Raw genomic sequence first — 22,618 nt, 5'->3', positions numbered from 1 at the left:
CCAACATTTGCATACAGCCGCTAAAAGCTATGCTGACAACAACGATACTGCGATAGCTCATTTGAGCCGGAACATGTCTATATTATTAACCGATTTCATAGAAAGCCGAATCTATAAAAGCGAAATTAGCAATAACACACACGAAAATACATTTTCCATCGAGCCATTCAAAAAATCTTTGGCAGATGTACGTTGCATGATTGAAGCGAATGCTAATGTGGTGGATATTGGACCATCTTTGTATATGCTCGAAAGCTCAATCAATGAGCTCATAGACCACCCGTTAAAAATAGAGACGATTGAGTTGGTGAATGCCATCGCATCACCGATCGCTAAAGTGACCGAAACTTTGAAGAACATCGATCTTCAATCGGCTCAAGTAGAGCCAACGGTTGTTGTGGAGGATTGTTTGTTGCAAATGTGCGAGTCTTTCGAGAAGGCGCAGATCGAGCATTCTATGGAGCAGGCAAAGGAAAGCACCGCTCATAGCAAGCTGCTCGAAACGGTGACGCATGTACAACATGACATCCGCGAGTGTATCCAATTGGAGAAGGATACCAGAGAAAAGGCATCACAGGCACAACAAGGGGCTCTAGAGTCGCTGAAGCAATCCTTGTCTGATGTCCAACAACTTATCAAGACGGAGATTGTAGTGCAGGAAGTTTCCAAACCATTGTATGCATTGGAAAGTACGATCAATGAGCTTGTGGGTCAATCATTGAAAATGGAGAGCATCGAGCTGGTGAATGCCATCGCATCACCGATCGCCAAGGTGACCGAAACTTTGAAGAACATCGATCTTCAATCGGCTCAAGTAGAGCCAACGGTTGTTGTGGAGGATTGTTTGTTGCAAATGTGCGAGTCTTTCGAGAAGGCGCAGATCGAGCATTCTATGGAGCAGGCAAAGGAAAGCACCGCTCATAGCAAGCTGCTCGAAACGGTGACGCATGTACAACATGACATCCGCGAGTGTATCCAATTGGAGAAGGATACCAGAGAAAAGGCATCACAGGCACAACAAGGGGCTCTAGAGTCGCTGAAGCAATCCTTGTCTGATGTCCAACAACTTATCAAGACGGAGATTGTAGTGCAGGAAGTTTCCAAACCATTGTATGCATTGGAAAGTACGATCAATGAGCTTGTGGGTCAATCATTGAAAATGGAGAGCATCGAGCTGGTGAATGCCATCGCATCACCGATCGCCAAGGTGACCGAAACTTTGAAGAACATCGATCTTCAATCGGCTCAAGTAGAGCCAACGGTTGTTGTGGAGGATTGCTTGTTGCAAATGTGCGAGTCATTCGAGAAGGCGCAGACCCAACATTCTTTGGAGCAGGCAAAGGAAAGCACCGCTCATAGCAAGCTGCTCGAAACGGTGACGCATGTACAACATGACATCCGCGAGTGTATCCAATTGGAGAAGGATACCAGAGAAAAGGCATCACAGGCACAACAAGGGGCTCTAGAGTCGCTGAAGCAATCCTTGTCTGATGTCCAACAACTTATCAAGACGGAGATTGTAGTGCAGGAAGTTTCCAAACCATTATATGCATTGGAAAGTACGATCAATGAGCTTGTGGGTCAATCATTGAAAATGGAGAGCATCGAGCTGGTGAATGCCATCGCATCACCGATCGCCAAGGTGACCGAAACTTTGAAGAACATCGATCTTCAATCGGCTCAAGTAGAGCCAACGGTTGTTGTGGAGGATTGTTTGTTGCAAATGTGCGAGTCTTTCGAGAAGGCGCAGATCGAGCATTCTATGGAGCAGGCAAAGGAAAGCACCGCTCATAGCAAGCTGCTCGAAACGGTGACGCATGTACAACATGACATCCGCGAGTGTATCCAATTGGAGAAGGATACCAGAGAAAAGGCATCACAGGCACAACAAGGGGCTCTAGAGTCGCTGAAACAATCCTTGTCTGATGTCCAACAACTTATCAAGACGGAGATTGTAGTGCAGGAAGTTTCCAAACCATTGTATGCATTGGAAAGTACGATCAATGAGCTTGTGGGTCAATCATTGAAAATGGAGAGCATCGAGCTGGTGAATGCCATCGCATCACCGATCGCCAAGGTGACCGAAACTTTGAAGAACATCGATCTTCAATCGGCTCAAGTAGAGCCAACGGTTGTTGTGGAGGATTGCTTGTTGCAAATGTGCGAGTCATTCGAGAAGGCGCAGATCGAGCATTCTATGGAGCAGGCAAAGGAAAGCACCGCTCATAGCAAGCTGCTCGAAACGGTGACGCATGTACAACATGACATCCGCGAGTGTATCCAATTGGAGAAGGATACCAGAGAAAAGGCATCACAGGCACAACAAGGGGCTCTAGAGTCGCTGAAGCAATCCTTGTCTGATGTCCAACAACTTATCAAGACGGAGATTGTAGTGCAGGAAGTTTCCAAACCATTGTATGCATTGGAAAGTACGATCAATGAGCTTGTGGGTCAATCATTGAAAATGGAGAGCATCGAGCTGGTGAATGCCATCGCATCACCGATCGCCAAGGTGACCGAAACTTTGAAGAACATCGATCTTCAATCGGCTCAAGTAGAGCCAACGATTGTTGTGGAGGATTGCTTGTTGCAAATGTGCGAGTCTTTCGAGAAGGCGCAGACCCAACATTCTTTGGAGCAGGCAAAGGAAAGCACCGCTCATAGCAAGCTGCTCGAAACGGTGACGCATGTACAACATGACATCCGCGAGTGTATCCAATTGGAGAAGGATACCAGAGAAAAGGCATCACAGGCACAACAAGGGGCTCTAGAGTCGCTGAAGCAATCCTTGTCTGATGTCCAACAACTTATCAAGACGGAGATTGTAGTGCAGGAAGTTTCCAAACCATTGTATGCATTGGAAAGTACGATCAATGAGCTTGTGGGTCAATCATTGAAAATGGAGAGCATCGAGCTGGTGAATGCCATCGCATCACCGATCGCCAAGGTGACCGAAACTTTGAAGAACATCGATCTTCAATCGGCTCAAGTAGAGCCAACGGTTGTTGTGGAGGATTGTTTGTTGCAAATGTGCGAGTCTTTCGAGAAGGCGCAGATCGAGCATTCTATGGAGCAGGCAAAGGAAAGCACCGCTCATAGCAAGCTGCTCGAAACGATGACGCATGTACAACATGACATCCGCGAGTGTATCCAATTGGAGAAGGATACCAGAGAAAAGGCATCACAGGCACAACAAGGGGCTCTAGAGTCGCTGAAGCAATCCTTGTCTGATGTCCAACAACTTATCAAGACGGAGATTGTAGTGCAGGAAGTTTCCAAACCATTGTATGCATTGGAAAGTACGATCAATGAGCTTGTGGGTCAATCATTGAAAATGGAGAGCATCGAGCTGGTGAATGCTATCGCATCACCGATCGCCAAGGTGACCGAAACTTTGAAGAACATCGATCTTCAATCGGCTCAAGTAGAGCCAACGGTTGTTGTGGAGGATTGTTTGTTGCAAATGTGCGAGTCTTTCGAGAAGGCGCAGATCGAGCATTCTATGGAGCAGGCAAAGGAAAGCACCGCTCATAGCAAGCTGCTCGAAACGGTGACGCATGTACAACATGACATCCGCGAGTGTATCCAATTGGAGAAGGATACCAGAGAAAAGGCATCACAGGCACAACAAGGGGCTCTAGAGTCGCTGAAGCAATCCTTGTCTGATGTCCAACAACTTATCAAGACGGAGATTGTAGTGCAGGAAGTTTCCAAACCATTGTATGCATTGGAAAGTACGATCAATGAGCTTGTGGGTCAATCATTGAAAATGGAGAGCATCGAGCTGGTGAATGCTATCGCATCACCGATCGCCAAGGTGACCGAAACTTTGAAGAACATCGATCTTCAATCGGCTCAAGTAGAGCCAACGGTTGTTGTGGAGGATTGTTTGTTGCAAATGTGCGAGTCTTTCGAGAAGGCGCAGATCGAGCATTCTATGGAGCAGGCAAAGGAAAGCACCGCTCATAGCAAGCTGCTCGAAACGGTGACGCATGTACAACATGACATCCGCGAGTGTATCCAATTGGAGAAGGATACCAGAGAAAAGGCATCACAGGCACAACATGGGGCTCTAGAGTCGCTGAAGCAATCCTTGTCTGATGTCCAACAACTTATCAAGACGGAGATTGTAGTGCAGGAAGTTTCCAAACCATTGTATGCATTGGAAAGTACGATCAATGAGCTTGTGGGTCAATCATTGAAAATGGAGAGCATCGAGCTGGTGAATGCCATCGCATCACCGATCGCCAAGGTGACCGAAACTTTGAAGAACATCGATCTTCAATCGGCTCAAGTAGAGCCAACGGTTGTTGTGGAGGATTGCTTGTTGCAAATGTGCGAGTCATTCGAGAAGGCGCAGATCGAGCATTCTATGGAGCAGGCAAAGGAAAGCACCGCTCATAGCAAGCTGCTCGAAACGGTGACGCATGTACAACATGACATCCGCGAGTGTATCCAATTGGAGAAGGATACCAGAGAAAAGGCATCACAGGCACAACAAGGGGCTCTAGAGACGCTGAAGCAATCCTTGTCTGATGTCCAACAACTTATCAAGACGGAGATTGTAGTGCAGGAAGTTTCCAAACCATTGTATGCATTGGAAAGTACGATCAATGAGCTTGTGGGTCAATCATTGAAAATGGAGAGCATCGAGCTGGTGAATGCCATCGCATCACCGATCGCCAAGGTGACCGAAACTTTGAAGAACATCGATCTTCAATCGGCTCAAGTAGAGCCAACGGTTGTTGTGGAGGATTGCTTGTTGCAAATGTGCGAGTCATTCGAGAAGGCGCAGATCGAGCATTCTATGGAGCAGGCAAAGGAAAGCACCGCTCATAGCAAGCTGCTCGAAACGGTGACGCATGTACAACATGACATCCGCGAGTGTATCCAATTGGAGAAGGATACCAGAGAAAAGGCATCACAGGCACAACAAGGGGCTCTAGAGTCGCTGAAGCAATCCTTGTCTGATGTCCAACAACTTATCAAGACGGAGATTGTAGTGCAGGAAGTTTCCAAACCATTGTATGCATTGGAAAGTACGATCAATGAGCTTGTGGGTCAATCATTGAAAATGGAGAGCATCGAGCTGGTGAATGCCATCGCATCAACGATCGCCAAGGTGACCGAAACTTTGAAAAACATCGATCTTCAATCGGCTCAAGTAGAGCCAACGATTGTTGTGGAGGATTGCTTGTTGCAAATGTGCGAGTCTTTCGAGAAGGCGCAGACCCAACATTCTATGGAGCAGGCAAAGGAAAGCACCGCTCATAGCAAGCTGCTCGAAACGGTGACGCATGTACAACATGACATCCGCGAGTGTATCCAATTGGAGAAGGATACCAGAGAAAAGGCATCACAGGCACAACAAGGGGCTCTAGAGTCGCTGAAGCAATCCTTGTCTGATGTCCAACAACTTATCAAGACGGAGATTGTAGTGCAGGAAGTTTCCAAACCATTATATGCATTGGAAAGTACGATCAATGAGCTTGTGGGTCAATCATTGAAAATGGAGAGCATCGAGCTGGTGAATGCCATCGCATCACCGATCGCCAAGGTGACCGAAACTTTGAAGAACATCGATCTTCAATCGGCTCAAGTAGAGCCAACGGTTGTTGTGGAGGATTGTTTGTTGCAAATGTGCGAGTCTTTCGAGAAGGCGCAGTTCGAGCATTCTATGGAGCAGGCAAAGGAAAGCACCGCTCATAGCAAGCTGCTCGAAACGGTGACGCATGTACAACATGACATCCGCGAGTGTATCCAATTGGAGAAGGATACCAGAGAAAAGGCATCACAGGCACAACAAGGGGCTCTAGAGTCGCTGAAGCAATCCTTGTCTGATGTCCAACAACTTATCAAGACGGAGATTGTAGTGCAGGAAGTTTCCAAACCATTGTATGCATTGGAAAGTACGATCAATGAGCTTGTGGGTCAATCATTGAAAATGGAGAGCATCGAGCTGGTGAATGCCATCGCATCACCGATCGCCAAGGTGACCGAAACTTTGAAGAACATCGATCTTCAATCGGCTCAAGTAGAGCCAACGGTTGTTGTGGAGGATTGCTTGTTGCAAATGTGCGAGTCATTCGAGAAGGCGCAGATCGAGCATTCTATGGAGCAGGCAAAGGAAAGCACCGCTCATAGCAAGCTGCTCGAAACGGTGACGCATGTACAACATGACATCCGCGAGTGTATCCAATTGGAGAAGGATACCAGAGAAAAGGCATCACAGACACAACAAGGGGCTCTAGAGACGCTGAAGCAATCCTTGTCTGATGTCCAACAACTTATCAAGACGGAGATTGTAGTGCAGGAAGTTTCCAAACCATTGTATGCATTGGAAAGTACGATCAATGAGCTTGTGGGTCTATCATTGAAAATGGAGAGCATCGAGCTGGTGAATGCCATCGCATCACCGATCGCCAAGGTGACCGAAACTTTGAAGAACATCGATCTTCAATCGGCTCAAGTAGAGCCAACGGTTGTTGTGGAGGATTGCTTGTTGCAAATGTGCGAGTCATTCGAGAAGGCGCAGACCCAACATTCTTTGGAGCAGGCAAAGGAAAGCACCGCTCATAGCAAGCTGCTCGAAACGGTGACGCATGTACAACATGACATCCGCGAGTGTATTCAGTTAGCAAAGACCAATAGAATGCAGCAAAATTCAGTACATGAGGCTAAAATTAAAGTAATGGGCAAAGTCTGTGAGTCCCTAGCATCAGAAGAAGTTGTCAAACAAACGAAAGCTGATCAAGAGCTTACAAATTTGAAGGCAATAGATATTACACGCAACGAACTAAAGAATGATGTTGAGGATGTCAAAGAATTTAAGCCAAACGACAAGACAATCGATAAAGCTGGCATAGAAGCTAACGAACAAGTAAATGAAGAGACAAGCAAAATGGAAGAAAAGCAAAAAGCCAAGCAAATACATTTGAACGATGCCAAACTGAAGACTGAAGAAGAAGCTAATGAGATAAAAGCAGTAGAAGAGGGTAAGACAAATGCTGAAGAAGAAAGTAAGAAGAATGCCAAGGAAGAAGCTATGAAATTGAAAGAAAAACAAGAAGCCAAAATGAAGAACAAGGAAGAAGAAGCCAAGAAGAAGAAGGAAGAAGAAGAAGCCAAAAAGAAGAAGGAAGAAGAAGAGGCCAACCTGCAGGCTAAAGAAAAAGAAGAGAAGAAGAAGGCTGAGGAAGAAGTGAAGCAGCAGAAGACTGAGGAAGAAGCTAAGAAGAAATCTGAGGAAGAGGCTAAGAAATTAAAAGAAGAACAAGAAGCCAAGAAGAAAAAGAAGGCTGAGGAAGAAGCTAAGAAAAAAGCTGAGGAAGAGGCTAAACAATTGAAAGAAGAACAAGAAGCCAAGAAGAAAAAGCAGGTAGAGGAAGATGCTAAAAAGATGAAAGAAGAGGAAGAGGCTAAACTGAAGGCTGAGGAAGAAGTGAAGAAGAAGAAGGCAGAGGAAGAGGCTAAGAAATTGAAAGAAGAACAAGAAGCCAAGAAGAAGAAGGCTGAGGAAGATGCCAAAACGAAGAAGGAAGAGGAAGAGGCCAAACTGAAGGCTGAGGAAGAAGTGATCAAGAAGAAGAAGGCAGAGGAAGAAGCTACGAAGAAAGCTGAGGAAGAAGCTAAGAAGAAAGCTGATGAAGAGGCCAAGAAATTGAAAGAAGAACAAGAAGCCCATAAGAAGAAGAAGGCTGAAGAAGATGCCAAAAAGAAGAAGGAAGAGGAAGAGGCCAAACTGAAGGCTGAGGAAGAAGCTAAGAAAAAAGCTGAGGAAGAGGCCAAGAAATTAAAAGAAGAACAAGAAGCCAAGAAGAAAAAGAAGGCAGAGGAAGAAGCCAAGAAAAAGAAGGAAGAGGAAGAGGCCAAACTGAAGGTTGAAGAAGAAGTGAAGAAGAAGAAGGCTGAGGAAGAAGCTAAGAAGAAAGCTGAGGAAGAGGCCAAGAAATTAAAAGAAGAACAAGAAGCCAAGAAGAAAAAGCAGGTAGAGGAAGATGCCAAAAAGAAGAAGGAAGAGGAAGAGGCCAAACTGAAGGCTGAGGAAGAAGTGAAGAAGAAGAAGGCTGAAGAAGAAGCTAAGAAGAAGGCTGAGGAAGAAGCTAAGAAGAAAGCTGATGAAGAGGCCAAGAAATTGAAAGAAGAACAAGAAGCCCACAAGAAGAAGAAGGCTGAAGAAGATGCCAAAAAGAGGAAGGAAGAGGAAGAGGCCAAACTGAAGGCTGAGGAAGAAGTGAAGAAGAAGAAGATAGAGGAAGAAGTGAAGAAGAAGAAGGCTGAGGAAGAAGCTAAGAAGAAAGCTGAGGAAGAGGCCAAGAAATTAAAAGAAGAACAAGAAGCCAACAAGAAAAAGCAGACAGAGGAAGATGCCAAAAAGAAGAAGGAAAAAGAAGAGGCCAAACTGAAGGCTGAGGAAGAAGTGAAGAAGAAGAAGGCTGAAGAAGAAGCTAAGAAGAAGGCTGAGGAAGAAGCTAAGAAGAAAGCTGATGAAGAGGCCAAGAAATTGAAAGAAGAACAAGAAGCCCACAAGAAGAAGAAGGCTGAAGAAGATGCCAAAAAGAGGAAGGAAGAGGAAGAGGCCAAACTGAAGGCTGAGGAAGAAGTGAAGAAGAAGAAGATAGAGGAAGAAGTGAAGAAGAAGAAGGCTGAGGAAGAAGCTAAGAAGAAAGCTGAGGAAGAGGCCAAGAAATTAAAAGAAGAACAAGAAGCCAAGAAGAAAAAGCAGGTAGAGGAAGATGCCAAAAAGAAGAAGGAAGAGGAAGAGGCCAAACTGAAAGCTGAGGAAGAAGTGAAGAAGAAGAAGATAGAGGAAGAAGTGAAGAAGAAGAAGGCTGAGGAAGAAGCTAAGAAGAAAGCTGAGGAAGAGGCCAAGAAATTAAAAGAAGATCAAGAAGCCAAGAAGAAAAAGCAGGTAGAGGAAGATGCCAAAAAGAAGAAGGAAGAGGAAGAGGCCAAACTGAAAGCTGAGGAAGAAGTGAAGAAGAAGAAGGCTGAAGAAGAAGTGAAAAAGAAGAAGGCTGAGGAAGAAGCTAAGAAGAAAGCTGAGGAAGAGGCCAAGAAATTAAAAGAAGAACAAGAAGCCAAAAAGAAAAAGCAGGCAGAGGAAGATGCCAAAAAGAAGAAGGAAGAGGAAGAGGCCAAACTGAAGGCTGAGGAAGAAGTGAAGAAGAAGAAGGCTGAAGAAGAAGTGAAAAAGAAGAAGGCTGAGGAAGAAGCTAAGAAGAAAGCTGAGGAAGAGGCCAAGAAATTAAAAGAAGAACAAGAAGCCAACAAGAAAAAGCAGGCAGAGGAAGAAGCCAAAAAGAAGAAGGAAGAAGAAGAGGCCAAACTGAAGGCTGAGGAAGAAGTGAAGAAGAAGAAGAAGAAGGCTGAAGAAGAAGCTAAGAAGAAGGCTGAGGAAGAAGCCAAGAAAAAGGCTGAGGAAGAGGCCAAGAAATTGAAAGAAGAACAAGAAGCCAAGAAGAAAAAGAAGGCTGAGGAAGAAGCCAAAAAGAAGAAGGAAGAGGAAGAGGCCAAACTGAAGGCTGAGGAAGAAGTGAAGAAGAAGAAGATAGAGGAAGAAGTGAAGAAGAAGAAGGCTGAGGAAGAAGCTAAGAAGAAAGCTGAGGAAGAGGCCAAGAAATTGAAAGAAGAACAAGAAGCCAAGAAGAAAAAGCAGGCAGAGGAAGATGCCAAAAAGAAGAAGGAAGAGGAAGAGGCCAAACTGAAGGCTGAGGAAGAAGTGAAGAAGAAGAAGGCTGAAGAAGAAGTGAAAAAGAAGAAGGCTGAGGAAAAAGCTAAGGAGAAAGCTGAAGAAGATGCTAAAAAGAAGAAGGAAGAGGAAGAGGCCAAACTGAAGGCTGAGGAAGAAGTGAAGAAGAAAAAGGCAGAGGAAGAAATTAAGAAGAAGAAGGCTGAGGAAGAAGCTAAGAAGAAAGCTGAGGAAGAGGCTAAGAAATTAAAAGAAGAACAAGAAGCCAAGAAGAAAATGAAGGCTGAAGAAGATGCTAAAAAGAAGAAGGAAGAAGAAGAGGCCAAACTGAAGGCTGAGGAAGAAGTGAAGAAGAAAAAGGCTGAGGAAGAAGCTAAGAAGAAGGCTGAGGAAGAAGCTAAGAAGAAGGCTGAGGAAGAGGCTAAGAAAATGAAAGAAGAACAAGAAGCCAAGAAGAAAAAGAAATCTGAGGAAGATGCCAAAAAGAAGAAGGAAGAGGAAGAGGCCAAACTGAAGGCTGAGGAAGAAGTGAAGAAGAAGAAGGCTGTGGAAGAGGCTAAGAAGAAGGCTGAGGAAGATGCCATGAAATTGAAAGAAGAACAAGAAGCCAAGAAGAAAAAGAAGGAAGAGGGAGAAGCCAAAAAGAAGAAGGAAGAGGAAGAGGCCAAACTGAAGGCTGAGGTAGAAGTGAAGAAGAAGAAGGAGGAGGAAGAAGACAAAAAGAAGAAGGAAGAAGAAGAGGCCAAACTGAAGGCTGAAGAAGAAATGAAGAAGAAGAAGGCAGAGAAAGAAGCTAAGAAGAAAGCTGAGGAAGAGAATAGAAAGAAGCAAACAGAAAAAGTGATCAAGGAAAAGAAAACAACGGCAGAAGCTAGGAAGATAAAGAATCTTGAGTATGAAATCGAGACGAAGAAGGTCCAAAATGAGGGACGCATCGAACCATCCCAAGAATTTCTTCAAAAATCATCGATTGTTATTCACAGCAAGGCGTATGACCAATTCTGTAATCTTTTGAATAATTTCCAAGCAATGCTTTTAGAAATCAAGCGAATGTTTTTGACCAACAATGCTAGTAGAAACATGATCAGTGCCATAGGAAATGTAAAATTAAACCTTCTAAGTCAAGAAGACCTCGAAATTTGCATGACTGATGTGCCAGTTGTAAAGCTTTTACATAATTCAATTGACATTTTTATCAGCACGTTGTCCTCGACAGATATGTATTCTTCGGATTCTGGTACTTGGAATGTATTGGAAGACAACTTGTTGCAACTGTCTGAATCTCTTGCACAGGTGCAGAAGAAGAGTAAACTTTTGGAGAAAAACGAGTGGTTAGGTGTTTATACGATATTCAAATCCATCATGAATATTTTGACTGAGATTGTTCAGAATATCACACATAGAAGAACCGCTCAAAGCGAAACGGAGCATGTGTTCAACAAAATAACTGTTGAACTTCAACTCCTGCAGAAAGATCTCGAGTACATTCAGTTGAATTTTGGCAACCGTGTAGATTTGTCATCCAAAACCGTATCATCATATTATGCCCAAATTTGTAAAGCACTGTCCCTATTACATCCGTCTGTTGGGGCAATCATCAAGAAGCCATCGTACGCTTCTTGTGTAAACGTGTTGCAGTTGCTTGTCATTCCCGTTCATGATGTGGTTTTAAATATGCCATCAGGTTCTAGCTGGAATGAAGAAAGCATTACTCCAGAACTTAAGCACGGTTTGAGGCAATTGTATCGCATAGTTTCATCGCTTTCTCAACAGCACATCTCGAGAGTGCGTAATGAGCGAGAAGTTTTGATTCTAGATGAGATAAAACGACACATTCTCTGTTTGGATAGGGTTTTGAAACACTTCCTTGATCTGCATAACAACATAGAACTGCAACGAGAGCTGTTGGATACAATTCGAAAGAATCTGAGTATGTTGAAGAATGTAATGTTGCAGGTCAGAACTCAACATTGTGTACCGTTGTTAGAGGAAAAAGACGAGAGTTTGTTCACAGGCTTCGAAATGGTGATCGAAAAATTGACAATCAATCCGCTCCAGCTAGATTCAATTGAGTACCTTCGTTTGTTAGCAGAGTCTCTAGAGAAATTTTCTGATATATTGCGTAAGCTTAGCATCAGTGTGTCGATTTCCGATTGGTTGTTGCGGTATCAGCTGCAGCTTTTAAAGATCTTTGATACCATCGAGTTTTGTTTGAGTGAGGAACAGTTTATAGTTATAGGTAGTAAGGAAAAATACACGCGAACTAGCACGCAAGATGCGATCCATGCAGTGAAACAGTTGATAACACACTACAAGATAACTAGCACCACTAACGAGCAACGCAAATCCGAGCCGTCTCATATAAAGGTCCTTGCTGCACGCCAAGGGCTGACTGAGTCAGCTGAGCCCTCTAGCAGAACTGCTTCGAAACCAAGTCAGCGAGCAAGCTCTGACGCCAGACAGCACCGAGCTGATACTATCAAGCGCCATGCCACTAGAAGTCCACTCGGAATTCGAGACGATCCACCACGTAGCTCTTCTAGATGCAGTTTGGGAGCACTTCCTTCGAAACGAGGCCCTTCGTTCGCGGTATACCTCAAGAACGTGTTTATTGAGCGCGATCATGGCTTCAAGTTACTATGCGTTGTGCTGGATTCGGAAATTGATGTACGATGGACGAAAGATGGAGCTGATATCGTTCAAACTGGACGCTATCAAATGAGACAGAAAAACGGACTCATCACACTGCAAGTGGATCACGCCGAATACGAGGATACGGGTGTTTTTGCCTGTCATGTTTTCAACAACTACGGACAATCGTTTAACAAATGCACCGTTGAGGTGTACGATACCAGCGATGATGTCATCTGTTCGTCATTCAGCATACCACACAAAACGGGTAAGTTAGCTTGGCTTCTATTTTTACCACTGATGATTTGTTCAATGATGGCACTCACTCTAGTCAGCTTTCAAGCGCCGATTGTCTCGCGCGATGGATACTAAATTTATCGATTCTCGAAGCGCAACGTCGATCGTAACAAAGCCGATCACAGTGCATGAGAAAGATTCCATTCTCTTGTCATTTGTTGGAACGCATCAATAAATGTCGACATTCTAGAAGGACATATTTGATAACCAACGTTGTAGTATGTACCTTAAACTTTACCCAATCCTTGAAAGTATCGACGAAAGCAAAGTGAAGTTTATTTGCGGGCATCAACCAGTGAAAGTTATTATACGTTCTTTGATTCGCTTGTCAATTGCGCAGATTTGTGGTTAATGGCTCATGTTAAACTACGAGTGTGTCCTCGTAAAAACATGTCTGTTAGCGCACACATATGTCAAGCAACAGGAATAACTGGTAACGCTTTCGAAACGAAAACCTGCTTAAGTTCTTTGACATAGCGATGTAGACATCGAAACGCATATAGTACTGGTAGAAGACAATGAAGTCGATATCCTTTTTCGCTGTGTGAGACCGTTTGAACAAATCATTGGCTTCAGAAACAATCAGGATATGCTTACTGGTTATCTTCGGTTTAATTATTTGATTATTTGTATTTTTTAATTTTTTTAATATTAAGTTGAGCTTGAGACCAGCTTAAGATCAGTACTTAGTGAAATGATCACCAACGCATTCAAGTATACTTCAATCAATTTTATTTGCAATAAATGGCATTAATATGAATTTAGCGTTGCACAATTTCAACGCAATTTGCAGTGTGCATTTCGATGATGTAAAGCTTGAGTTGGCAGCATATGTTTTCGAAACGCGTGCCCAAAAATATCTTCGTTGTGGTCGTTCAATCGTATAAAGCAAGAAGAAGAACAAGCTTCGGCAGACCGATGGTGCAATTTTTTCTTCGTAACATGAAATTAACAATATCCTGAACAAAGGAAAAAGCGGACTGTGCGACTCGAGTGATAAAAAAAAGACATGACCATTCATCGATATTGCTGCAGCGAGAAACGAAATGTTATTTAAGCCCATTTCAAGCCATCCCGCCCGGTAAACATGGTACGCCGTCTAGTCGTTACAATGCCTATGCTCGGCTGATGCTCCTGAAGGTCCTGAGCGGTCCTCCACGCATGGACGCATGCGGTATCGCGTGCGCATTGTCATTGACTTAATGAGCGTTGACCTTCTAAATATAGCGACCCACTCTAAATGGGTTGATCAGCCGCCGTTCTGTTAATGGGGCTATAAATACAATTAGTAGAACAGCCACCGCTACGAAAACTATGTCGCTGCCGGCGCAGGTGATGAATTGTGTCACTAAATAGCGAACTTTCTCGTGATCGACGCAGCTCGGTTCGAATGCTCGTTTTGAATCGTCCCAAATTTCCTCGATCGGCTCGATTGATCGGATGTGACATAGTTGCCGCGGGTGCGGATTCACGCGTACCACGATTTCAGGCCTCGTGCGCACATTCTGGCGTCGGTACGGTTCGATCTGTTCGATCCGAGCGAGCAATTATCCGTAGAGGAAAATTGAACTGCCCTGCATCTTGTAAAGTGCGCTTCACTTCTCCGACAGCTTTCGCCTGTGTCGTGCGTGTCGTCACGGTCTCGCTGTAGCTCGAGGTTGGGTATAACTTGCCAGACAGGCCTAGTGGTTTAGAATCCTCTAATATCTGCTCACTTTCACTCTCATACTTGCTAGATTCGTCCGGTCGCAGTGGTTGGTTTGGTTTTTGGCATAAGTGTGGTTGCGATAGATTAAAAGCGGCCAAGACGTCGCTGTTGGGTGCGTTGTGGGTGAGTGGAAGTGTATGTTGAGCGCTTGGCGCTACATACTGGTGGTAAAGTGTAATCTTAGAGGGAACCGGCGGTTCCATCGGTATATAGTATCGTAACAACAAAAAAAAGGAAGATCCACGTAAAACCATGACGGGCAGACGGGAGCGAAGGTCACGGTCGAAAAAGAACCAGTCGGAGGAGCCGGTGCAGGTGGAAGTGACTCCGGCGGAACCGACAATGCTGGATCTGCTCAAGATACCCGGCAGAGGTGATTCGCCGCGTGACTTCCGCAGCTTGCACCGTGAGAAGTCCCCGTTCGAAATAGGTGAGAAACCGGACGTGCAGGTTGCCTCGCAGAAGGCCATCATCGACAAGGCACTCGTGATGGACATCTCGGGTGGTGTGACGAACGTGGACGAGTACATCTCGCTGTTCTTCACCGACTCGTGCTCGCTGGATCCGGCCAGCTGTGGTGACATCTCCACCGTCAAGGTGGTCGTCGTCGAGGAGGAGATGGCTGTCCCCGAGCCGCCGAAACCGGCCGAGGAACACGCCAAGACGGAGGCGGAAGCTGCCGCGGAGCTGGCCCGTATCAAGGAAGAAGAAGAAGAGGCAGGTAAGTCAGTGAAGGAACCGACACCGCCGCCGCCCCCGCCAGAGCCAGAACCGGAACCAGAGCCTGTGGTGGAGGAGGAGGAGGAAGAGGAGGAAGAAGAGGAGGAAGAACCCGAACCCGAACCTCCTCGTGCCCCGACCCCCCCTCCACCGAAGGACCCGACGCCCGAGCCGGAACCGATAAAGCCACCGCCCGAGCCCGAATATGACTCAGACGTAGAGCTGATCCCGGTGAAAGAAGAGTTCGATCCGTCGGTGTGGAAGAGCATCGATAGTATCGAGCAGCAGCAGCAGCAGCAGGCCGAGGCGGAAGCGAAACCAGCCAAAGAAAAATCCCGCGAAGCCTCCCGCCGCGAGTCGACCCAAGAGATGACGGAACGGGAGCGCGACTTGGAGTGGCAGCGGCAGCGCCAGATGATGCGACCGCCGCTGGTCATCTCCCATCTGAAGTCCCGGGCGGCACCGAAGGGCTCGACGGTGAAGCTCACCTGTACCATCTCCGGTCCGGGCATTACGGTTCGCTGGCTCAAGAATGGCGACCCGGTCGAGAAGAGCAGCAAGCACACCTTCAAGGTGAGCGAGGGTCTGCTCAGCCTCGAGATCAAGGACATCGACAAGGTCGATGCGGGCGAATACTGCTGCATGATCAAGAACAAGAACGGTGAAACGTCCACCAGCACCACGCTAACGGTGTACGAAAACACCGAAATCAAACCTACGCCTCCTACGTTCATCTCCATCAAAGGTAACGATGCTAGTAGACTCTCCTGTGTACTTCTTCTGTGTTTATGATCGCGGTTCCAGTGCTCGCGCCAGGATGTAGTTCTGTTGCTAGTCATGTGGGAGCGAAGGTGTCCTGGGCCGCCCAACGCAGGAGGCACGCCCTGTGTGTGTGTGTGTGTCATTGTGTAACCGTGTCTAGTGTATTTTCGCTGTGCAATTTCGTTCCGTCTTTTCTTCTCTCGCATCAGCTCAATCGAACCTATCACTAAAGCTGTGTTTGTGTCTCTGTCCGTGATAGTCGGTTGGCGGTGAATTCTAATTCGATGTATTGTATTATTTTACTAATACATTAAGATGATGTTTCACTAGCGGACAAACAGGAATCCGTGGTGGCTGCCGGTGAAGGGCAGGCAGTAGAGCCACCTGCTTCTGAAGTGCCATCGTCTGCTCCGGTTTCGGAGACAGCAACCGCACCGACACCAGGTGCTGAGGAGATTCCTCCTCCGGACACAGCGACAAGCGAAGCTGAAGCAGCTCAACCTCAACCGCCAGAACCTCAAGAACCGGTCCCCGAAGTTCCAGCTGCAGCTAGTGCTGCCGAAGAAGAGCCAACGGCTTCCACCGAGGCCGGAGATGCAGCAGCTCCAGCCCCGGAAGTGGGAGGCCATGCGAAGCATAGGCGCTTGGCGCCGGAAAAGTCCCCATCACCGCCACCAATTGGTGGAGATATGGCGCGGTACTACCACAAGAAGATACTACACCAGCGAGACAAGCTGCAGTGGTCCGTACACCTGACAAACCGTGCTATTGTTGCGGGACATCGCCTGAAGCTGATGTGCTGCGCTATCGGGTTCGAACCGACACTGGAATGGTTTAAGGATGGGCAGCCGGTCGAGTACGACGACCATATCGTCGATATGAATGACATGCATCGCGCGGCGTACGGTTGTCTATGGGTGAACGACGTGACCGTCAAGGATGCGGGCGAGTACAAGTGCAAGGCGAAGAATGAGATGGAGGAAATCGAGACCGTTTGCAAATTGACGGTTGTCGAACCTGTGACAACCGTACAGACCTTTGCGCCAACGTTCGTACGGATGGTTAGAGGTAGGTTGCCATGCCGCTCGTTAGACTATAGACATTCATTAGATCCGAGCCATGCTTGTCAAGTACAGTGCTTCTTCAGATTCTCTTTCAGATTTGTCTGAGAGCTGTAAGAAGCCCTTACAAAGCAGAACGCAATAAGCGTGATTACTTATCACTGTGGATCACGCACTCTTAGTTGGGCAAGGGATAAGAGATGTTTCCATTTCCGGTTCAAACATTTCATCGAACACATACGTGTTTCCCATGGGTTTTGCTATAATGTCATTTTCCTTCACCTTTTCCCACTCTCTATCAATGTGTTGATGTTAGAAAACTACGATTCGTACAGCAACATCCTGACTGTTGAGTATGTGATCCGAGCGAATCCATCTCCAACGCTAACCTGGTACAAAGGCATCATCAAGCTTGGTGTCTATCCCGATAGTCATATGCGCATCTCGCAGCACTTTGACGAAACGGCTGAACACACGATCGCGTCGCTCGTATTCTACGATCCGTCGTACACGGATAATGGCGAGTATATCCTGATAGCATCGAACAGCGTCGGTGAGGCCACCTGCAAGCACAATCTCGACTTCTGCAGCAAGGAGCAATATTTTGAGTGGTTGGCCAAAAAACGTCCAGGCTGGTTCAAGGCTGAGTCGTACATACCGACCGAACCGGTTCCCGTCTTTGGCGAGGATGAAACGGCCGAAGGTGAAGAGGAAGAGGACGGTGAGGAAGAGGAGGAAGAAGAGGGAAGTGAAGGTCCAAAGGAACCGAAAGTGAAGCGTGCTCCCAAGCTACCGGACGTCAAGGAGCTACCCGAGGAGGAAACTAAGGCAGAAGCCGAGGCTTTGGCCCCTCCAGTAGAGCGTTCTGTTCAGGTGGTGGCTCCAGAACCGGAAGCGGAAAAGCCGAAGGAAACCGCACCGGAAACTGAGATCATGTACAAACGAAGAAAATCTCGCACGCAGGTTGCGCTGGAGGAGTTTGAACGACGCAAGAAGTTCGACTTCGTCTCGCATATGGCCAACGTTCGAGTGGAACCGGGGAAGACGCTGCGTCTGATAGCGTATGTCAAGTGTCCGGAGGAGGTAACGTCTTACTGGAAACGCGATGGACGCGTATTGGGAAATGGATTGCGCCTTACGCACACCACCATGCGTTGTGGAACGTGCGTGGTTGAGATTGAAAAGTGCAAGTACCGGGATGCAGGCATTTACACCTGCGTGGCGAAGTGCGCGACATACGGAGAGATCGAGCAGTCTTGCACCGTGTCGGTGGTGGAGAAGACGGAAATCAAGGGTGAGGCTCCGGTCTTTACCCGCCCCATGCAAGGTACGCATATGAGAAGCCACTCAAGAAGGGCGTAAGGATCTGCGCAATCAATTGCCATGGTACGCGACAGTGGAATCGTGACATTCATTAACAGCAACGGAGTAAGCGTAATGTTGGAAGGTTTTGGATGTACGTGATTTTTTCCTTGCAGAAAAATACGACCCCATCCAGGATGAGCTGGTGCTGGAGTGTTGTGTTCGAGGAGATCCCGAACCGGAGACGGTGTGGATTGTGCAGGGCGTGTTCATGCGCCATAACACCGGTGGAAGGCTGTACTTCCGCAAATTTCCGGACGGGCGTCATCAGTTGAGAATTTTCCAACCTTCCAAGGAGGACAGCGGGCGGTACGTGTTGCGAGCAAAGAACAGTGTCGATAAAACGGACATGTCGTACTGGTTGAACTATAAAAATAGCGACGAAGACGTGCTGAAGGTGTTTGAGGATGAGCTGCATAAGAAATCGGAGAAACCTATCCTTAGTCGCCATCTGCGTCCCAAGGATTGCGACTACAATCCGGAGGACGAGGCGCTGATCAAGTGGTCGGAGTCACGCAGCCAGCATGACAAGGAATACGACTATCGATACAAGCTGCGGTTCATTACGCAGCTGCAGGATAAGACGGTGCCGGAAGGCTCGAATCTCAAGTTTACCAGTTACGTCGATGGAAAGTTCCCACTGTTCATGTGGTACAAGGACGAGATACCGCTCGTACAGGGTCGCAAATACCGCCAAAAAACGCGCCGCGATGGCAAGGTTACGCTCGAGATAGTAAACGTAACGACGGAAGACGCCGGCACGTACAAGATTGAGGCGAAAAATTACGCCGGTACCATTGAATCGAAGTCGGTGGTTACTGTTTATGAAAATCCGTACACCAAATTCGTTCCCCCAATCTTTGCAAGCAACATCTTAGGTAATGAGCATGGCGACGGTAGAACAGAACCGTCAAACAGTGATGCGGCAGCCCCCGGAGCCGCCTAAACTGTTTGTCAATTAATTCGTGTTACTTACCCCATTTGCTATAAGCAACTTAATTTGATTTCTTGTCAATTTGTCAATTGTCACTACTAGATGGTCTCGATAGACCATGCACACTTTCAAGCTAAGAACGCCTTCCACAGATACTTTTCAAAGTGATAATTGTGGGAAGCTGTTGGTTTCCTGCGTACCGAAGATAATTAGTGAGCAATTATTCTGTCAATCCCTGTACAAATGCTGGGTTGGGATTGAATAATGCGTGCCGTTATTTTAATAAGCTTTGAATGATTCATATCCCCAGAGTACCAGCAGGCTAGTACAAATCACTACACTGACAAATCGTGTGCTACTAACACAAGTGTCAGCCCATACGCCCATCAAAGAACATCTGTACGATCATCGTGTAGCGATCATACCAAAGCTAAAGAGTACTATCGTCGGCAATATCACGCTGAGCAGCGAGGCTATACCCGTGACAACAAGTTTGGATCATCACAAGAGCTTCGCCGTTCGGCGCGTTCGACAAGTACTTATCACAGTCCGTACCACTATGCATCGTCTCAAGGACTCGCTCATTCGAGTCATTTCGGAGAGTCAACCACAACAGACGTGAGCATCAGCAGACAAAGACGTAGCTACTATCACGAGCGCCTGATGAGTGGAGCTGCAACTCAGCACGATAGAACTTCGAAGGACCTGCGTAAGTCACCGATCGTCCTGGAACAACAAAGCACGTTGTCTGAAGAACGCGCTGAGAGGCTTGGACGCGAATGGACTCGCAAGCGGACCAGTCCTGCCGTGGGCCGTGATGCGCAGGACGATGGCGGAAGCAGCAGGCATACGCTTGGTAGAGGGGTTGCTCAAGGTAAGACACATTATACTAATACAAAACATGTTTCTTTTGTACAATATTCGGATATGTCTAGTTACATATGAATCGTTTGGTTTTTTTTAACTTTAAAAGCGTCCAACACTACCAGTGAATCATCTTTGTCTCGGGATGAGTCGAAAACCCTGCGCTCGTCTGAACGCAGCCAGGTCCAAACAGAACACAAGACCGAAGTCCATTCCGCAGAACTTGAGCGATCATCAGGCCGACGATCGCAAACCTTCCCGTATCACTACCGGATGGACACGTTTGCTACGTCCATGCGCTATGAGAGCCTCTCGTCCTTGCAGATGTATCAACCGATCGTGCAGACAGTCCTTCGCGATCGGATGGTTAAACGTGGCTCCAACCTGATCCTCGTGTGCTCGTTCTGGGGTGTGAACTGCGAGATCGAGTGGATACACAACTACGCGAAGATCAGTAACGGTGCGAAGTATCGAATTTCGCGCCACCAAGGCATGAGTATACTGGAGATCTACGACATCACGAATCACGAAGCGGGCATGTACAAATGTGTGGTTCGGAACGACTGTGGTGAAGATGTCACCAACTGCTGCATTCTCGTGCTAGACCATATACGGCTTTCGTCGATGAAGCACATGCGACCCGAACGCCACTCGTTGACCAGGCGCTACTAAGCGTCCAGTGAAGGGTGGTGTTTCTAGTCATTCTAGTCGTAAGCAAGCGCTTTGGCATAACCAGGCGCTCATTATCCACCCCATCGATGTATGTTTGTGTCGTAAAATAGTACGTGTGTATGTGTCTGTAGTCTCTAGTTTCGTGTTATCATTTGGGCCCGTTTCGATGGACCTGTAACACCTGTCTGTAGGATGTTTCGGTGTAACACTTCGATCCTTTCGAAGTCCGTAGTGTGTTTGCGTACGTGTTGTATGTGTTTGTGTGCTCCGTGTTCTATACATGACTGCGGCAAGAACAGAGGCGTCCAGCGCGGGCCAGCGACCAACGACGGTGTCAGTTGCTAATGCATTTGCGTGTGCCAATTTCGCTCCTTCCCAATCCCACTAGAAACCTACTCGCTCCACTCGGACGAGATTGTCCTCGAGTGTCGCGTCCGTGGTACGCCGCGACCGAACATTGCCTGGATCAAGGATGGCGAGTACATTATCCCGGGCGATAAGTACGAGCAGTACGATCATGCCGACGGTACCTGCAAGCTGATCGTGACGAGCCCCAGCGAGGACGATTCGGGCACGTACACGTGCGAGGCGGAGAGCGGTGGCTGCAGCGATGCCATCAGCCACAACGTCCAGTTCGTCAGCAAGGAGAAGGTGTTGATGGAGCGCACACACAGTGTGTACCATCGCAACCCGAACCTACCGCACTTCTACCAGGGTCTTGCGGACTACTCCATCCCATCCGGTGGCAACATCTGTCTGGTTGTGGAGGTCCAGGGCAACTGTGAGGTGCAGTGGTTCCGTGACCGTTACCCGGTCACTGGCAAGCCACCGAAGGTTCGCACCTACAGTGATGGAACGGGCATCTTCGCGCTGTGCATCACCGCTGCCACGATGGACGCATCTGGTCGGTACGTGTGCCGTGCTACGAATGCGTTCGGCAAGGCTGAATCGTCCTCGAACGTGGACATCATCAACCCGAACGCGATCAAGGGCGCGAAGCCACCGATCTTCATGTCCCGGCCGCAACCGGAGATTAAGATCAGACAAGGCGATTCACTTTCGATGGCTTTCAAAATCATCGGCGAACCGAAACCCAAGAGTAAGTGTCGATCGTCGTGTTCAGGACGACAGGAGGTAGTTTGATGATTGAATTAATGCATGTGCCTGTGTTCCTGCTCTCCGACAGTTCAATGGATGAAGGGCACGAAGGATTTGACCAACTCTCCTCGAACGATCAAGGAAGTCCACAACGACTACATTCGATTTTCGATCAAGGAAGCGGTCGTAGCAGATGAGGGTGCCTACTTCATCGTTGCTAGAAATCGACATGGCATTGATCGCTCGTTTACCAAAGTATCGGTATGTACTGCTTTGGGAATGTAGTCCCTCTTTGGATCGTAACTGAATCGTGTGTCTCTTCCTTGGCCCTCTAGATCAAGCCACCGAGAGGCTACAAGAAGCACATGGAAGACGATCTGGATCGGGATGCACCCGACAAGGGAAGAAAATAAATACATGCAAAGCACAGTGCTGGAACTTCACACTTGTGGGTAAGTCGGCGAACGATTTTCCGAGAAGCTCGCGTCTCACTTGCCTCTTTTTAGTTTCATTGGAATGTTACATTGTGTTTTGACGACGCTCTGCATCACGGAGCGAACTAGTAGTGTTTACAGCAGCTAAGTTATTATTACATCATCGCCCTGAACTGCACCGTCAGTTCACACATCAAGCATCGAGCTTGATTTCGTACAATCATCGGTCATAGGATATTCTAGAAAGCGCATGGATGATACGATTGGAAGCATTGCGAGAATACTTGCTATACATAAGTTTTATTTTCCTTCCCCTCCCAATAGTAAGAGAGAAGTGTTCGAGTTTATATGAATTAAAACGATTTTAAAGAAACTAATTACATT

At 47.0% G+C, this 22,618-nt stretch overlaps 3 protein-coding genes across 3 annotated transcripts; all 3 read left to right on the top strand.

Moving 5' to 3' along the window:
• Window positions 1–724: 724 nt before the first annotated feature.
• Window positions 725–11,382, top strand: LOC128730588 (golgin subfamily A member 4-like). Its single transcript, XM_053823665.1, has 2 exons — window positions 725–11,301; window positions 11,376–11,382. The coding sequence occupies exons 1-2, from the start codon at window positions 725–727 to the stop codon at window positions 11,380–11,382; spliced, it is 10,584 nt and encodes a 3,527-aa protein (XP_053679640.1).
• Window positions 11,383–11,399: 17 nt separating this feature from the next.
• Window positions 11,400–21,173, top strand: LOC128732059 (uncharacterized). Its single transcript, XM_053825221.1, has 3 exons — window positions 11,400–12,590; window positions 19,477–20,040; window positions 20,140–21,173. The coding sequence occupies exons 1-3, from the start codon at window positions 11,624–11,626 to the stop codon at window positions 20,700–20,702; spliced, it is 2,094 nt and encodes a 697-aa protein (XP_053681196.1). The 5' UTR covers window positions 11,400–11,623; the 3' UTR covers window positions 20,703–21,173.
• On the top strand, window positions 14,580–22,602 carry LOC128732058 (muscle M-line assembly protein unc-89-like). The gene is made up of 8 exons (XM_053825220.1): window positions 14,580–15,792; window positions 16,125–16,877; window positions 17,187–18,197; window positions 18,349–19,110; window positions 21,091–21,801; window positions 21,889–22,061; window positions 22,136–22,252; window positions 22,307–22,602. The coding sequence occupies exons 1-7, from the start codon at window positions 14,580–14,582 to the stop codon at window positions 22,211–22,213; spliced, it is 4,701 nt and encodes a 1,566-aa protein (XP_053681195.1). The 3' UTR covers window positions 22,214–22,252; window positions 22,307–22,602.
• Window positions 22,603–22,618: the final 16 nt, after the last annotated feature.

The sequence above is a fragment of the Anopheles nili genome, chromosome 2 (assembly GCF_943737925.1).
Source record: "Anopheles nili chromosome 2, idAnoNiliSN_F5_01, whole genome shotgun sequence".
Lineage (NCBI taxonomy): Eukaryota > Metazoa > Arthropoda > Insecta > Diptera > Culicidae > Anopheles > Anopheles nili.
The sequence above is the reverse complement of the archived record's forward strand: the minus strand, read 5'-3'. Positions and strand labels throughout refer to the sequence as shown.